General features: G+C 55.6%; 1 protein-coding gene across 1 annotated transcript in view; it reads left to right on the top strand.

Annotated features, from left to right (window-relative positions):
• The window catches only part of LOC111746165, an 87,766-nt gene that overhangs the window by 41,630 nt on the left and 27,698 nt on the right, over positions 1-18,438 (top strand). The window contains exons 3-4 of the mRNA XM_023537137.1: positions 13,160-13,265; positions 14,595-14,720. Coding sequence (XP_023392905.1) covers positions 13,160-13,265; positions 14,595-14,720 — 232 coding nt within the window. The remainder of the gene's footprint in view (positions 1-13,159; positions 13,266-14,594; positions 14,721-18,438) is intronic.

Genomic DNA, 18,438 nt, shown 5'->3' with positions numbered 1-18,438 from the left:
AGGCATGGCGTTGGCTTTAACATTTGGGAACGTGGCAGTGACTTCTGTGGAGCGCCCAGCCCCCCTCCCCCAGACCCGCCGCGAGGCTGGGGCCCGGGCCGCCCCGAGCGTCCCTGAAAGGCTGCAGTGTGAGTTGCTTCCTGTCTTCTGCAGTAACACAGAGCCTCACAGACTTCTTGGGTGGGAGGGGCGCAGCCTCGTGGGCTGTCTTGCTGGACCCCAAATCAGGCTCTTAATTCACAGCAGCCTCATCGAGACGGATAACAGAATGCTGGTTACCAGAGGGGATGGGGGGGCGAGAGGAGGGCAAACGGAGGAAAGGGGGTCAAACACGCAGTGGCAGAAAGAGACAAGACCAAGCGGTGAGCGCGCGATGGCGTGTACAGAGGTTGGATTATAACGTTGTGTGCCTGATATGTGTAAGCCATTAACCGATGTTCCCTCCAATAAATTAAATAAGTAAAATATAAAAAAGAATGTGCAAAGGATCCGGGGAGCTCAGCCCGCGTCGCCCGCTGAGCGGGGCCGTAGCACATGGGGCAGCGTGTCCCCCAGCTTCCCCGGGCACCTGTCCTTTCTTCTGCTTTATTCATTTGAGGATTTTTTTTTTTTTTTGAGCCTTTGTGCTCCAGCGAGCACCACTTTGTGTCCTAAACGAACCCAATAACGATATGTTTTGCCGAGGCCGCAGAGCCCGGGCCACCAGCATCGGGAGGGGCTTCTCTCAGAAGTTCGGGTCCGAGGCCTGGCCCCCTTCTTGTGGCCCATTTCTTCAGCTGTGGTCCTTCCCAGGTGGTACCGGTCAGCACGTCCTTCAGACAAGGCCCTGACGGGCTGGGGGGCGCCTTTCCGTGCCACGTGGGCGCTCTGCCCCGTGGGAGCCCCCCAGAGGGGGCTGGGGGTGGGCTTGCCAGTCCTGTGGTCCCTGTGCCCCCTCTCTGTATGCTCCTCTCTCCACCTCCTGCCCCCACCCTCACTGCTTCCTTTCCAGCCTGGTGGGAGGGGCAGCTTCCATGCAGCCCCCGGCCACTTCCTGACCCCCCTCGGCCCAGGTCCACTCAAGTTTCTCCAAATTAGGGTGCTGATTCGGGCTGCGGAAACCATCCGTGGGTCCCAGCCCAGGTCCGCCCCGGCTGCTCGGGGCGTGTGTGAGGGCCCAGCGAGCCCCCCAGGCGGGGGGCCGGGGTATACACTGAAACCTTTCAGGGGCGGCTCGGGCTGGGCAGCCAGACAGTTTTGCTTGGATTTCTGGGGCTGCCACGTGGCCATACATTCAAACGCTCTGAGAGTTCTGTGTCCTGAGCCAGCCAGAAAGTGACTTACAGCCCAAAGCAGGATCCGCAGGACGTCTGCTGTGGGAGGCCCCCCAGAGTAAACACTGAGATTTCTGGGAAATGTACCTGAGGCCAGACTGCCGGGAAAAGATGGGGCCCAGAATTCCTGATACTCAGAGCCGGGCCGGCGAGAGGCGCCAGCTTTCCATGGCCTCCCAGCCCCCACTGGTGGCTCTTCTCGTTCAATGACAATTCAGGCTCGTCGATTCCTCCCACAGGCAGGATGCGGGGCATTCCTGTGCTCTCAGGGCCTGGGCCTGAGGTAGAAGCAGAGGCAACTGGAGACAGCCCTGCACTCAGTAGGTGTGCAGCTCAGGCTTCTGAAGTGTGAGAGGCAGGGCACCGGTCCGGCCAGAGGTCACTTATCCCTAGCACCTGAAACAATGCCAGCCCTAGGCGCCCAGTAAGTGTCCCCTGAACTGAAGGGACGAATGTATAAGTGAAACTATCAGGAATTCACCCTTTAAAGTCGACAGAACTCAGGCAAAAAGTGCAGAACCTCATCTGGTGTATTTTGGGGGCGGCCGGTTCTGAGTGTGCCTGGCTTGGATGTGCCACGACTAGGTGACTGGCTCGGACAGTCTCCAGCTCCGGCCATGCATGATGACCCTCAGGGTCCTTCCGAATAGTGTAGGAGGCTGTTTGTTTTTAATAGTCTGTCTGTCTGTCTTCTTCTGCGTTCAGAGCAAATCCGTGGTGTGTGGATCCTTTTCATATTTTCGCAGAGGGGGAATGGAGGACTCTGCAGGGTGAGGAGGGCAGGACCCTCCTCAAAGGGCAGGGTGTCCCAGAGGCGGTCCCGAGGCCCTCCGCCCCCCACAGCTCATGAAGGCAGAGGTGTCTAGGTTGAGAGCCCGTGGGAGCAGGCAGGCCCTGGAAAGGCGGCTTCTGTTTGCTTTTCTTTATCATCAAATGTGCAAGGGCAGCTTCGTTTACCTAAGGGCAGGCGCCTTTAAGCTCATCCTTTCCGCAAACACCGAAAGGGTATGTTGAACATTTGAGCCCGTGTGTCTCGAGGGCGAAGCTTTGCAGAGCATAAGCCCGAGCGAGTTGGTAGAAGGGGGTGAAGCACCAAGACCGGTGGTGACCAAACCTTGCAGTGACCTGTGGCATTCAGAAATGACCCACGATGACCTCCGGTCATCCCCGGTGACCCGGCTGGTGAAGTTACCCAAAACAGGGGCAAACGAAGCTTTCCGGTGGGCCAAGGCTGTAAGACGGGTCTGTACCCTGGCCCTAGAGAGGGCACACAGAGAGGGCCACCCCGGAGGCTTAGCTACTGCCTCGCAGGCCCGAAAACTCACAGCTCTCCTCTGCCAGGCCCGGAGCAGTTCGTCCTGACTCAGGAGGCTGTGGCAAGGGTTTCGCGCACTGCGTTCCCGTGGGAACGGAGGCACTGTTAGATCTGCTCTCCCTGGGGACAGCATGGCTGTCTGCACGAGGCAGAAGGATGCCACCTCTGTTACTGGGCCTCTACTGGGTAACCGGGCTCTGTTTTGAGGGCTTCACACGCATGACTAAATTTAACCTCCTCAACGCCTTGGGAGGCAGGTACTATTATGATCTCTATTTTACAGACATGGAAACAGAAGCGCAGGGAGGCCTAAGGGACTCGCCCGAAGTCAAGCTGCTCGTAAGCGGTGGTATCAGAATTTAAACCAGGGTCCGACGGCAGAGCCTGCATCATCCCCACCTTGCTGGCCGCCTCCTCGCCAGGCTGCAGAGTGCTGGTGTCCTACCAGCTACGGGAGGGCCGGGAGGGAGAAGGGACGAGGCAGGCCTAGTGTGCCCGGAACATTTTCATCTGGAAGATCTGTTTTCCCACCGAGCTTGCAAACTGCATCTCAGACCTCAGACTCTGAGACTGGAGGTCTTGCCGAGGAGGAGAGGTGACCCTCATCGGCAGTGGGTACAGAGGGTACTGGGGCAGGTGGCTGAGCTGGGGGCATCCCGGTCCCCAGAGAGCCCACAAGGCTCAGCCAGGAGGCTGCAAATGGGAGGCCCCCGTCTCATTGTTCTCTGACTGACTGTGGGGAGCGGTGGAGCCTGTCCCCCGAACTGTGGGGTTCAGCAGCCAAGTTCTCAGGCATTTTGGAGAGAGCAGTGCTCTCCTCAACCACCCTCTATGTCCCATAGCTGGAGACACGGTGAAATCAGCACACGATTTTTCTCCCTATTTAATCTTCTCACCTGAAGAGGCGTTTTATCCCTGTTCTAAAGACCACGACAATGAGGTTCAGAGAGGTTAATCAAATAACTCAAAGCCACACGGTACCAGGTGGCCTTGCTCCTGAGGTCCGACCTCAGGGCCCAAACCCTCAACCACTAGGCAAGATGGTCAGTTCCCCCAAGAGACCACCAGGAAAGAAAGCCAGCAGTCCACGTTGGGATGTCGTGATAGGTGTTACCAGCTCAGGGCAGCACAGCTACTGACCAGAGCGGCGCTTGCCCACGTGCCACGCTCCGCCCTCGGCTGGTTTCTCAACTCCCTTCATCTCTAAGATGGCACTGGATGAACGACCCATCTCTCGGAGAAGATGCCCCATGTCCCCCCAAGCCTCTCATTTGCAGATAGATGAGCTTCTGAGCTATCTCTGGAGCAGGAGTCATGTCAGCGTGCTCTCTTCTGGTCTCTTGGTGGAAACTGAGGGGCTGGGGTGCCTACCCCCGGGCACCGCCTGTGCCGTGGACCATGTGAACCCAGAGTCAACGAGGGAGGGGGTACGAAGTGCCTTCCGGAGCCTACCCACAGCCTCTCTGTGCACCAGGCCTGCCACTGCAGAGTCTCTTAGGGCTCCTGACTCTGCTAGAGAGCTGGTGGCTTCTTGGGTGAGCACCGTGACACAGCTATCACCAGGCCTGGCCCAGGGAGGCCGAGGGGGGCTCTGGAAGGACCCAGACCTCGAAGGTTTGAACTGAAAGCGTGCTTGGAAGTGGCCCCCCTCCCTTTGCCGTTAAGCAGACAGGTGCCTGCTGTCGTCCTCACTGGAATCTAGCACGAATGTCTTCTTCTGGAGCCTCTTGGGTGGGGTGGCAGTTTTTCAACTGTCAGCAATCTTTTAGTTAAAAAAAAAAAAAAAAAAAAGCAAACTTTCCAGTCCTGTTCTACCTGGAATACATTTTCTGCTCTGGGGCCCCTCCCCAGGCCTCCGGTTCTCTGTCAACACCGTAAAGCCAGCCCCCTCCCTAGCCGCAGGCAGTTGAATGAAGCAGTTCTTTGCTCCACCGAAGGAAATATTTCCATGGAGTTGGGCCAAGAAAACCCCTTGCTTGAATCTGGGACTGGCCCGCACCCAAAGCCAGAGGGGCCCGATGGGGGCAGGGCGGGGCGATGTGGCCACGTTTCCTAGTATCAGGATATGACTTCTTCTAAAGCCCAACCCATGACCGAGGCCTGCTTCGCCAAGACCCCGTTCTTGGCCTGCCACGTCTCTAGAAAATGGATTTCTCTAAGCCCCTCCTGCAGGAATGAAACCAGCGAAGTTCATTTTCTCGTTGTTGTTTCCAGCTAGGAATGTGCTCACTTCGGTGGTAGGTTCAAGAGACCCCTTCCAGAAATCAGCTGCCCCCTGCCCCGTCCCTGTCATGCCCACCCCGTGCTTGACGCCTCTGAGCTCAAGAGGGGTGGCCTGAGTCTCTTGATTTTTATTTACTTATTAGAAAAATATTTCATGTTTGAGGTCCCTAAGGAAGAGGCTCAAATGATCAGTCTTCTTGGATTGTTGCATTTTTAAAATATGCACATTATGAAAGCGATGTGTGCCAGAAGAGAAATCCATAAAAGTGGAAAGAAGAAAAATTGCCCAGAATCTATTTGCCTAGAACAACAAATGGCTTTTTGGGATTTTGGGGGGTAATTTGGGGGTTTTACCTTCCAGGTCTTTTTTGCTGGCTGTAGTTAGGACACGGATCCCCAAAGAGCCATGCTCACCCCCTCTCCCACCTACCAGAGACCCCAGGATCGAACACGTACGTACGTAAGCTGCCTGGAAGGCCAGCAGCCCCCCCAGGGGCGAGCTTTATCCTTGGCCTTTTGCAAAAGGCTGAATTTTATTTGTCTTTTAATATCTACAAGTTGGCAAACTCCTCTGTATGCAAAGGTTGGGGCTGCATCCAAAACTCAGGTTGCAGAGGAGCAGAGTGCCACTGATGCTGGGGTCCTGGGGAGGAAAACCCCCAAAGTCCACGAGCAGCCACGGCACTCCTTATTGCCCAACGCCAGGGTCACGACACGGCAGGGACCCCCAGACATCCGACCCGAAAAAAGTGTGGGTATGAATTGTGTTTGGATACGTGACCAGAAATAAAAGGTGAACCCCTCACACAAGTCTTTAAACGCCAAACTAAAGAGGTTGGACTTTATTTCGAAGGCAAAATCAACTTCTTGAAGGGCCGTTAACGTGGGGACAAAAGCTTAGTGTGAATTCTGGAAGAGCCACTGGCCATTCCAGGACTCTAGAAGATGGGACTGTTGTTTGTCCCCCACCCCCTGAAATTTTTGACCGCTTGACGCCCAGCGCCTCACTTTATAGAGGGAATGAGGTCATACCCGACGAGGCCAGGCTCCTCTAGCCCAAAACGGCATTATGGGAAGACTCTGTAGTCCTTGCTGCTTCTCTGACTTGGGCCGAGGTCTATGGGGGGTGTGTGTGTGTGTGTGCGTGCGTGTGCGTGTGTGCGTGCGTGTGCGTGTGTGTGCGCGCGCGCGTGCGCTCAGGTATGTGTGATTTGGGGGGATCTGAATTGCTAGAAGGGGGTTGCAATTAGAGATTAGGAAGGCAGCAGCATCGACCATCACTTTAGCCACCCGCAGGAGGTGCGGAAGAGGGTTCCGGAGAGATCTCTGGGGTATGCCACCATTTGGGGGTACCTGGAAGACTAGGGAGGCCTGCCTAGAGGGGCAGACACCCAGGGGTGCTGTTTTGTAAAAGCTTGCAGTATGGTTTTGAGAAGACAGTGCGTTTACCCTCGCCTGGAAGATGGATAGAGGAGGGCCTTGTCTTCATTTCCTGGCTGAATCTTAGGACGCTTGTCCACTTGCCCACAAGTATGTACATGTGGATGGGAGACTGCTCACACGGCTTTTGAGGGTTCCCAAGTAGGAATTAAAAAAAGAAGAAAAATGTGTGCTTTGAATTAGATCTACGCGGAAAAAAAAAAACAAACCAGGCAGCGGACTAAGCCATGTGTCTGGGACACTGGCTGTCCTCCAGGGCTCTTCAGGAGGGTTGGGTTTCAGCATGCACAGAAAAGAACGCGGCCATTTCTCAACCTGGATTTCCTTGTCTGTTTTGCCCTATAGATATGGATCTGAACCCTCCAAGGTCCCTTCCGAGCAGGGAAAGCGTGCAGGGCACCGCCGAGACGGAGAAGCAGTTGGGGTCCAAATAGTACCAGGGATTGGCTCTTTCAAGTTATTTCTTCCATCGCTTTGGACCAATAAATATTTAAAAAGTTAAGTTCTGAGCTCCAGAAAAGCCAATGAAAACATTTAAACATATGGATTTTTTTGAATATTGTGGTTCCACCATACTCAGCGGGATTAGTTTACCGCAGTCTTTTCTTCCTGTCTCCTCTGCCTTTTCTTTTTCTATCGTTTTCTTTCTTCCTTCCTTTTTTTTTTTTTAGGAAGCCAGAAGGATAAACATGTTGCCATGGAGTTCTGTTTAAAATAAAATACAATGGAAAGAAAAGCAGCATGATGAAGTAACCACATGGACTGCAGGATACACCTGATACTAATTACTGTCACGCAGAATGTTCTGGAAGACATTGACTCGCCTGATGTATACATTCAAACCAAGCAAAGCAGGACTGGGAGGCTCCTTGGGGACCATCTTGTCCAACTCTTTCCTCTTTCCAGATGAGGAAATAGGGGCCCAGGGAGAAGGGCTTGGACTTCAGCCTCCCTGCTAGGAGGGGGCAGAGCTGGGATTCAAACCCTCCGCACTTTTGTGAAAAACACATTTCCAAGGTCCTTTACCTCGGCCTGTCAGTTAGGCCCTGAAAAAGAGGAGTGGGGTTTACTGTTAACCTTTGAGCTGCAGGCTTAAGAGCCAGGAAGCCCAGGGAAAAAAAAAAAAAAAAAAAAAAAAAACAAGCAGAGAAGCTGACTTGGCGCTGGGAGGCCCAACTTCCCGCGCGGGGCCAGGCCTTGAGGAGAGAGACGCGCAGTGCATGTCTGGAGTCCCTCCTTCCCCGGGCCTCTCAGGGGCACCCCAACCCAAGCCCGGGCTCCTCCCAGAGCCTCAACGCATGTTCTCTGGGGCCTCAGAGCTGATGCCAGCAGGCACTGTCTCTAAGACAGCCTCCAGGGACCCCGAGTGCGTGACTACTGACGCTCTCTGCTGGCTGCCTGGGCTCCCTGGTAGGCCTCCCACGCGCGGTGGGCGAGCTGGAGCCCCCGTGACAATGCGCGCCCCTCGCCTCTGCCCCGGGGAGGCTAGCAACCAAGCCTGCCGGCGTCTGATTGGCCGCGCGGGCCTGACGACAGGAATTCCTGGCCGCTGATTGGTCTCGGCCCTGTTTGGCTGTTTCCTAGCTATTAATACCGTGGCTAATAAACGTTGTCCTGTTGACTGGGATGCTCGGAGCCATGATTTTTTGAAGCTTTCTTGACGTCCACAGTTGGTGCGGGCCTTCTGGCCTTGGGAGTCCTGCTGGGGGACTCTAGTTTCTGGGGCTCTTTGCATGTTCCCCAGGCTGTAAGCGGGGTGTTCTCGTTCTCCCTCATATTACCTGTCCCCCAAAGCCCACTTCATCCTCATCCCCCCAAATGGCCCTGTGCATCTATAAACGAGACGCTGGCCATGGCTCGGGATCGCTCGTGACCCAGTGGTCCATTTTCACCTCCCTGTCACTTGGCGTGGGCTTTACAAATAGCCTTTTCCCTTCATTTCAGCCCTGAAATCTCCCGTCTGTGTCACAACCACCTCGAGGGACTGCTGGGCCAGGGCGGGGGGAGGCCCTCTCTCCGAAGCTATTTCGAACAGCCCCTCCCCAAGAAGCACGGGGGAGCTGTTCTAACTTGATACCTCTGCGGGGCCCCTCGGCCCTTCCCCTTTGGGACCCATCCCTCATTCTCACCCCTTTTCTGTCACCAGGCGCTTCATCTTTGCCCTCCCGGCTGCCACCCACCTGTCACCCTAAGATAGATCCTTAGTCCCTTTCAACAGCATTTTGACCTTTGCGAGAGGACATTTGATTGACGGCCCTGCCCGCTTTGCCACTCAGTGCCCGGCAGAGCTGCCGAAGGCACCACCTGTTAAGGACCGAATCTCTCGTGCCAAGTCCCCGCGCACGAGGCCGTGGAGCTACGCTCTGCCGCAACATGTGTCGCTGCCTGTTTCCCCGGGGTGGTGCGGGGGGGGGGGGGGGGGGGGGGAGGCTTTTCAAAGTGCACGAGTGGGAAAATCGCCTTGATTTTGGGGTGTACCCCATGCATCTCCAGATGGGACATAGTCCTCTTCGGAAAGTATTTTCCCTCGAGGGATAGGGCTCACACGTAGGTTCTTATTTAACAAGGTGGGTTAGGGGGTACTCCCCTCGTTAACGTGGAGGAAACAGATCCGCTGGCAGAGGAAGGGGAACTGCAGGGTTCTGATACACAGGTTGTAAGTGGCAGAGCCGGGACTCGAAACCCGGTTTTTCTGACTCGGAGATGCTATGCCGAGTCCTCCGTGTCAAAGGTAACCAATCAGAAATGGGTGGGTGGGCTAAAAGGGGGCGCCAGCCGCCGACTTACTCTTGGGTACCGCTTATCGTGCCCGGGGCATTTTATTTTCCAGGACAATAAGCGGGACGGATGCATCAGTTTCCTTCCCTAAGACACATCCTTTAATAGAGGTTCCGAGATAGCCAGGTGTGTGATCTGCTGCCCCCTGCACCCCGATTCTACCCTCGGCCCGCCCGAGAAAACCATCCCGGGTCCCGTTCTCTCAGGAAATTGTGCACACGAATCGCCCTGCTCGGCGAGCGGGATACGCGGAGGGAGAAAGCACCAGCGAGCAGAGGGTGTTGGTCATGGCGGCGAGGGGCACTGCGGCAGAATTTTTTCCTCCCTTCTTTGCTGCAATCTGGGTGCGGCTAGAGCAATTTGTCATCGAATCTGGGGGGCTCATTTTTCTGGCCAATCGCTTTTGGAGAAATGAGCGCATTGCAGCAGAATGCGCTGACGTCAGAGACCACCCCTTCTGCGCCTCCATATAAACCCCACCCAGCCAGCCCCTAGTGCAGACGGCGGAGAGCTGGGATGGAGCGCGCCTTGGCCCGCCGGCCTCGGCTGCAGCTCCTCCCGAGAACCGGGGCGCCCACGCGAGAATCTCCTCGCCTGGTGAGTGGTTCGCCATCCTTGCCTGAAAGGATGTGCAAAAGGAAGGCAACACCCCCTTTCGGATTGGGCTCTGTCCCGGACACGCCGAAGGACAGACGCCTTCTCCTGAAGGTGGCCACCTCGCCTGTTCCCCCAGCGTCGGCAATGAAATGCTGTCAGGAAGGAAAGTCTCGAGGCACATTTTCCTACGGGGAGTCAGGGTCCCTTTCCCGTCCAGTTCTGGAGAGTAGGCTGGGCGGTGGGGGCTTAAAGTGAGGAGTGGGAGGGATCACGCCAAACCGTGTCGGAATCCAGGAGTCCCGCAGTCACTGGGGTCCAAAACCCAGATTTTCTGTGTTCGAAGCCACCTTCAGAATGACGAACGGTGGGCGAGATGGCGGCGGATGCCTTCTGCATGCCCCACTAATTAGGGGGGAAAGCACCCGAAGAGGAGGGTCTCCTGGGCATACCCCCCCCTTCAGTTCCTGGCCAGCTTCTTGGTGGCCCGTAGGCGTGAGGAGTGTAGAGGTTCCTATTCGCGAGAGATTCCCGGAGCAAGCACACGAGTTTAGTGTAGGGCCGCCTCCAGTCAAAAATTAAGAGTAAAATTTCTAACTGATAGCATCTGGTTTCGCCCTGACCAACCGCCTTAACTGTGGAGAGATGGCGCCCAAGTGCGACCTGCCAGAAGCCCCTCGCATCAGTTCTGTAGAGAAGGGTGGCTGGGGGGAGGGTCAAGTAATTGGGGGGCACTGGCAGAGTAGAAACTGGAGGGTGGGTTGGCGTAGAGAGAAAGCCGTGTTCTTGGGTCCGGGAAGCGAGCGGGAAGAGAGAAATACAGAAAAGGGGGTGTGTTTGCGGGGGGGTCTGGGCACTGGGAGCAGGGAATTGGGGGTTGGGGGATCTTTTCGGCATTGCGTGATTGTCGCTGGAAGATTCTGACATGTTGCGGGCTTTTGACTTTTGGTAAAGTTGCCTTTTGCCGTTTCCTTTGTCCATGTCAAGCCTCTCCCCCCCCAAGCTGCCCCCTCCCCACTCAGGGCTGGCGGGCTTGGGGAGGGGGGGGCGCGAGCGAGTTGCTACGTGGCAGGTTTCTGGAAGGTTTTCTTGCTGGCCGCTAGAGGGCGCTGGTGGCACTGCGGAATTTTGGGGGGCGGGGTGGGGAGGGGAGGTGGCCTTTGTTCTTCTGCTGGAGGGGGTCAGGCTCGAGATTTACTGGAAAATTCTGGATTCATTTACCTACGGGGGAAAGGTTTTAAGATCCCCGGGTTCACTGGGGAGCGGCTTCAGGGTTCGCGCTGGGCGGACGTGCCGTGATCCCGCACTGGTTGTGTGACTTAGCGGGTCGTGGAAGAACGTGGACGCAGATTAGTTTATTTCAGTTGGTTTTGGTTTCGGGGGGCCTTAGGAAAGTATGGCTCATTTGAGCAGGATAAAGAGACCGTAAAAAATGGTTAATTAGGCGCCGTCATGCGGGGTCTTGAAATTCTTGGTGTGGCGAAGAAGGAAGGCGGGATGGGGGGGGGGGGGGGGGACGGGCGATGGTGGTCTGGATGATTTTAGGTGGTTTTGGCCGCCTCCAAATTTTCTAGCGATACCATATTTTGTACTGTGTGTCCAGAGACCACAGAAATGAGCGAAAATATTGTACTGAGAACTGGGCTTTTAAAATTTTAATTAATTTGTTTAATTGGATTTCTCGAAGGTTGGGGCCAAGATTTCTGTTTTTACTTATTAAAAGTGGAATCACGTTCTGGAAAGACCCTTACGGCGAGTGTCTCCTTGATATCCTCATGTCTCTCTGGTGCAGGGTGACCCGCACAGTTTCGGGGTGCGGGAGGCCCTCTGGGCGTTTATGTGGGGGTGTGCTGCTGGATTTCCACAGGTGGATTCTGGCCGGTGATGGCGGGTGTGCGGTTTAGGGGACGTAGCAGCCTTGTGCGAAGGGCTGGGGTGGGTTGTGCCCACCCTCCCAGCCTGAGACCTGTTGGGCACCCCTCCCAGCCCATCCTATGCCAGCTGTGCCTCTTGCAGCTGCCGGCCAGGCGAGGGCGGGGGAGCTCCTGCTGCGCGCGCGTGTGCGCGCGCGCGCCGCAGGTGGCTGTGCTCTTGGACTCTGGGTGCTGATCGCGCGCCCCCTAGCGGCGTATGCCTGCAAATGGCTCGCGGCCTGCCAAACTTGGCTTGAGGTTGCGCATGCGCACACAGCTAACACTTGTGCCCTGTCAATCAAGTCCTCCTTACCCCCTCCCACTTCTCTCCCTCCACCCCCTCCCATTCTCCTCCCTCCTCCCCTCCCATTTCTCCTCCCTCCTCCCCCTCCCATTTCTCTTACCCCTCCCACTTTCCTCATCCCTCCTTCCCCCCTCCTCTCTCCCATCCCTCCTCCCTCCCTCCTCTCCCCTCCTTCATATCCCTCCCTCCATACCCCTCCCACTTCCCCCCAACCCCTCCCTCCTCCTTCCTCTTCCCACTCCCCCCTCCTTTCCCTGTGACTGCCCAGTCCCTCTGCTGTTCCTGTGCTGGCCATTAGAGGTCATCGTGACGGTTTCTAATCTGGCCCCTCCCATGCCATAGGGTCTCTTCAGAGATGACATCACCGATTCACCTCCTCGTCCGCAAAGACCACCTCTCGATGCCCAGCTGCAGCCAAGGTACTTGCCTTTCATCTTCACCTTGTGGTACTCAACCCCTCCTGTGGCAGCGTATACACAACATGGCGGGCGGAATCCCCATCCCTGGCCCCCTGCGTGCACCACCCCCAGACCCATTAGCAATTAAAAGACAACTTTAAATTTTAATTAATTCGTTTTAGTTGTTATTAATTCATTTAAATTTTAATTATTACCTAGACTTGGGCTTTCCATTGGGTCCTCTAACCTTTGATCAATTGCAGAGGGCAGTAGGAGCGCCGATTCCTGGACCCCACCAGCATACGAAGCAGCCACTGGTGGAGACCCCCGGCACCAGGACCACGGAGGACGAAGAGGACCAGAAGTGACCAGCCAGCCGTTCCTCTTTAAAGGCTTAAACCAATGCCCTAGTGAGGGGGCATTGGTCGTTAACCCCTGACCTTCGCTATGCTCGTGCCTGTTGCTATGACTACTTTCCTTTAAGTCTCTGCTTGTGTTCATGTGCCAGCGACCTGGAGTGTTTCCCTTCCCACGAAGGTGTCAGCCTTTCTCGCTGACCCCGTTGTTGCCCGTACGATGTCCTGAATGGAAAGATCCCTTTGGGAACTTCTCAGGAGGGGGACCTGGGCCAAGGGCTCCACCAGCATCTCACTGGCAATTCCAAGGCCCAGGTGGGCTTCTGGAACGAGCATGAGCTCTGACGCCATGCTGCTGAACTGCCAAGGGCCTCCCAACCTCTTTAGATCTCCCCACCCTCTCTGAGGAATGGGGAGTAGAAGAGCAACCTCCTAGGGCTGTTGTGAGTATTAAATGAGATAAAGCAGCCTCGGGCAGGGCCGGGCATAGAGGAGGAGGTCCGCAAATGTTTGTTGAAAAAAAAGTGTGGTAGGTGAGTCTATTGCCACCGTGTCACTTTTCTCACGCCTCTCATTTGTTCTCCTACAGCACTCGGAACAGCCCCCGTCCACGGGGCTCTCCCTGCACCAGGTAGGGACCTTACCCAGAAGGGTGACTGACGGGCTGACTTGAGTAGGAACATGAATTATGCATGCGGTCATTTCTAGAGCACTTTCTGTGTCCCTTGAATGTTATTTCTGTGCAGACAGACGGCTATGTGAATGAAGCAGCCTCACTTACAGATGAGAATGAATCCAGCATTGATTTGAGTAATTAAAAAAAAAAAAAAAAACACTGGGTGGGAACCGAGCGCCCCTCCCCCAGGGAAGGGTTTATTCACATTTACACCCAGGGCGCTGAGGCTGGAGGAATGTAAGTATTTTGTCACATTGCTGGCAAGGGAAGGGGTCAGAGTTGGACCCTGGGTGCCATTGTAGCTGCCCCTGACCCCCCCGCCCCACCCGGCCCAGCGTCAGACTAAGAGGCTTTTGATTTCCAATCAAGCTCTTGACAATGGGATAGCCTGTTTCAGATCCCAGCTGCCCGGGGTGGTCTTGGGGGTCTGGGTGGCCCCAACGCTGGTACCATGTGCTGGCTCCACCTCTCATAACGGTGTGACCTTAAACAAGTCGTGTGACCTTAAACAAGTTGCTTAACTTCTCCAGGTCTCAAGTCCTTTCATGGTCTAAATGGAGATTAACACACATATACACACGCACACACGGCACACGCATGCGCACGCACACGCGCGCGCGCGCACACACACACACACACACACACACACACACTCACACTCACACTCGCCACAGGGCACTTCTGAAGACCAAATGAGGTAACTTGCTAGGAAGGTGCTTTGTAAATTGCTGTGGGAAGCGCGAGAGCCTTAGCACACGAGGTGTTCTCATTGTTCTCACGCCTAGCCCCACTCTCCTGCAGTAATAACTGGGCTAGCACCCAGTAGGTGCTGTATGTGTGTGTGTATGTATGTGCGTGTGTGTGTGCGTGTGCGCGCGCGCGCACGCGCGCTTGACAAATAAATTCCGAAGTGAATTAAAGCAGAATAAATTCAACAAACATTTTCTGGAACACCGACAATATGCCCAGCACACCAGGCCTGGTATGTGATACAGAAATGATGGAAACAGTCTCTCGGAAGCTAATTGGGTTCCTCATTTGACCAGCACTTTCTTTGGTCCCCTTTTAAGCCAACCAGTTTTGTCCGGACAAGACAAAAACAACTCAGGCCTCTTTAGAGAAGCCCAGCTTGGTGTAGACAATAGCTCCGGGCATCTGAAAGGGCCTGATTGGATTATGTGGCAAATGAAGGTGGAAGGATGACTTGGAAGGTGACAAATGAAGTGGGCGGAGACCTGCTTTGAGTTAATCCAGGCTATTAGGAGGGAACCTTTTGTCTTCCAGAGGCTGGCAGGAGCTTTTACCACTGGTTTTTACATCCTTCATGTAAGGACGCATAATTTATGGTCAGTGAGAATCCAGGCCCCGGTGCGATTTGAGTGGGCTATAAAATTGCGCGTCCCACTACCAGTGAGTAATTACAGTGAACGCTTCTGTCCCCCTTTGCGGTTTTGCAAAGGCCTTTTTGCAACTGTCAATTCATTTGAACCTCACAACTCCCTGCCCCATACCCAGGGGCTGGCCTGTCGCCTCCCAGGGGAACAGAGGCTGTCAAGCGGCTCTGCAGATTGGGGTCCAGTGACACATTCGCACCCCTCCCGTGGCCTCTTGCGTTGTAAAAGAAAGAGGTGTCCTCTGCCCTGGTCCCTCCTTCCTCAGACCCTGGACCTCCCTTCTGCCGCCTGGCACACCCTCTGATTTCCTAACTGCCCCCTCGGCAGTCTGCGTCTCCAGGGGCCACCTGTCCCTTGCGGCCACCACAGTCTCTGTCTTTCCTTTCGCAGCCGCGCTTCTCGACAGGCCTGTCCACACTTGCTGTCTTCCTTCCTCACCTCCAATTTCCTCTTCAGCCCCCTGCTGACTCCTCTCCTCCGTCGAACGGCTGTCGCTAAGGTAATGGCTTCTCTGTTTCTGGCTCACGGACACGTGAACACTTGGACACGTGGACGTGTTTCCGGTCTTCCTCTCACGTGGCTTTCGGCCCTGGTTCACATCTGGTGACACACACACACACACACACACACACACACACACTCCTGTAGACTTCACAGGGACACCTCCTGGAACCCCTAGAACTGGCATGTGCACGTCTCCCAGCTTCTGGAACTTCACCCCCTCCCATCCGCCCCTGGCTCTGAGTCCTGGCTAAGCCGCCTGGTGCGGAGGGCCTGGGGCAGGTCCGTCCCTCCAAACCACCTTTCTCTGTCGCAAAATAGCGTTCGTAATCTTCACCTGGCAGGTCAGGTGGGCTACCTTGCCAGGAAGAACCAGGCAGTATTTTGGGGACTTGAAATCAGATCGACAAAGTACTCGTGAGAAAATATAATTAGAGGGGTCACCGTCAGATTTCCTTACAGGTTGAGTTCCCACGGGGAAGACCACAGAGAGAAGAAAGAAGTGGATAGGGGAGGGGGAAAGTGGGAAGGAAGAAAAGAATTAAAACACTAAAGAAAAAAAAAATAGTAAGCAGGGAGGGGAGACTTAGAAAATATTAATCTACCAAAAACACACCCAGAGAAAGGTTTCCTCTTGTGTCGGGTTGGGCTAAAATAAACAGGAAAAAGGTTTTAAATTGATTATCCCGGGGACAAATCCCAGGAAGCTTTCAAATCAAATTGCCCCGTTTTGGGGCTTTGAGTCCTTCTATCAAGTTTAACCTCTTTACCTCCTTCATCCTGGTTAAACCCGCCCCGGCCCCATTGCTGGTGATTAAATCCCGAAGGTACACGGAGTCTTTCAATGAATGAATGGCCAGCAGAAGGTCCCCCCTCCCCCCAGCTGTGTTTTCCAGTTTTATTCTGCTTTCCGCCCTTTTCCCCTAATGAACATGGGGCTAATCTCGGGCCTTGTCAAGGAAGAGGCTGTTAATGAGGTAGCTGCTGGCTTCCGGGGTTGTCTCATGAGGAGCCTCCTTTGTCTGAGGAGAAAAAGCCCGCTGATTGTCACGATGAGGTGAACTGGCGTCTGCAGGGCAGGGGCGACACCGTCTTCAGGCCACACTAATTTCGGGGCCGGAGCTGGGGTTTCCTCTGCTCTCATTTAAGTCTGGGTCTGGCCCGTTGAGCGGGGTGGGAGGTTGAAGGCCGCTTTGGGGACAGGGCTGCTTTGCGGGAAGTGTCTTTGTTGGGCCCGACACGCAGCTGCATCGGCCAGGCCGGTTCCCCGGGGTGCAGGGCCCCAGCTCGGGTGTGGCGCCTGACTTATTTCAAAAGCCAGTGGCCATTAAACACTTAGGGGCACCAAATGGTAGGCAAAAAGCACCGAGTTGTAGGCATAGACCCTGTGCGATCAGCACAAAGTCAGCCTTCACGGGCTGTCCCTTCCAGGCCAAAAGAAGTGGACGTTGTGTCCCCAGAGGCCCCCGCCACGGGAGGGCTGCCACTTTGGGTTCACATTCAGGTCCCATGCAGAGAGGTTCAGCGCGCAGTGAGTCAAATGCAGAGGGGACGTTACAACTCGGACCCAGGACCAGAACCTGTGGCTCTTGTGCCCTTCCTATTCTCTCCCACGTGGCCTGCGCCCCCACCCCCGCCCAAACCTCCTGTCTAGTCCTCGAATGCCCCGAGCCATTCATGGCAGCAGGTGTGGCCTGAGCCTGAAACTTGCTCGTGTGTCCTGAGTTTTGGACATTGCTCCCCCCGAGGCAGATCCGTTAGGTCACTCCGACTGAACTTCAGGCTCTGGCCAGACCTTCAGCCAAATGGGAAAAACTCAGTTAAGTGAAAGGTAGTTGAACTGGCAGCTGTGTTAGCGAGAAACCCAGCGGGGCCCCCTCGTCTGCCGGCAGAAGGGTCTGTGTCAGAGACGCTCTCCCCCGAGTCAGCAAAACCCCAATAAAAAGCATCAGAGGGTGCCTACCTCTTGGTGGAGGTGACCCCGATGTCACCCAGACTAGGGGACTGGATGAAGGTGGCAGTTTTTGAAAATGGGGCTCCCACGAAAACTCCCACCGCCATCCAGTTACTGGAGGGAAGTCATAGAGCAGTTCCTGGAGTTTTTAAGCGAGAGGACACATTTTAAGTAGGAAAAAGTGATCCCCGGGGCCCTTCTTACCTCAAACGCGCACCAATAATTAAGGCGCGAGCCCAGAGTCATCAATATTCCAGCGTGCAGGCACCTGGGGCTGGAAAGGTGTTAGGGTCTTGGGGACTTCGTGCTCCTTCCTGTAGAGCCCATTGGTCTCAGCATCTGTCACTAAGTGAATCCCGGAGGCTGGGTGATGGGACGATGTGGTTTCGCCTGAACGAGGGGGCCAGGAGATGTCACTCCTTCAGTCTGAGTTTCTTTCTGGTTTTCTGCTCCCACCTCCACTGTTCACCCTCCCTTCTCTCCTTCCCCAACCCTCCACCCCCCGTCCCCTAACCCGGTCCTCTGGGGTGCTCTAGGCCAGCCCACAGCTCCCTTGGGTGTCCCAGGACCCGCCTGGCAACACGTGGGGCTCAGTAAGAGTATGTGGGATGTATGTTTGGACAGGTGAGTCAATGAAGGAACTTGACTGCCATACTCAGCTGCTAGGTGGGACTTGCTGGGGACGCCAAGAGTTGTAGGTCAAAAGGGTGGAGGGTGGATTTCGAGTCGCCTCCTGCCCCATTTGGGGGCCCGACCAGTCTCACGCCTTCATTCACTCACGCGTTCACTCCTTCATTCAACAGTTGATCCTTACTGAGCAAGCCCATAGCCCGGCCCTGGACTGGGCGCTCGCCACCGTAGCGCGTCCCTTGATGGCCTCAGCCCCTCGGGAGGGTGGGCCGGGGGGTTGCCCCCGCTGAGGGCGGCCTCAGGGCTGACCCAGCGCTGGACGGCGGACTCCGTCCTGTAGAAGGTAGGCAGGTGGGCAGTGCGCGGGGCGGGGCCTGGTCACTTTGGCCTGTTGGCTAGTGACCTTAACAGGCCCCCGGAGGAGGCCCGAACGTGCCCATCGCCGGGGCTCCGGGCCTCTGGGGGCCAGCCCCTCCCGCCCTCTCTGCTCCCCCCATCCCGTAGCTGAGTGCTGAAGGCTGTTCCGCTCCCCGCCGTCATGGGAGCGTACGGACAGCTGTGGTGTGTGTCCCCTCTGGCACTGGCCTTAGAGGTCTCCCTCTTGAGTTGGGGGTCGGTGATCTGGACCCCTCCCTCCATGATACCTTCC

The sequence above is a fragment of the Pteropus vampyrus genome, unplaced genomic scaffold (assembly GCF_000151845.1).
Source record: "Pteropus vampyrus isolate Shadow unplaced genomic scaffold, Pvam_2.0 Scaffold178, whole genome shotgun sequence".
Lineage (NCBI taxonomy): Eukaryota > Metazoa > Chordata > Mammalia > Chiroptera > Pteropodidae > Pteropus > Pteropus vampyrus.
This window is presented reverse-complemented; position numbering and strand designations above follow the sequence as displayed.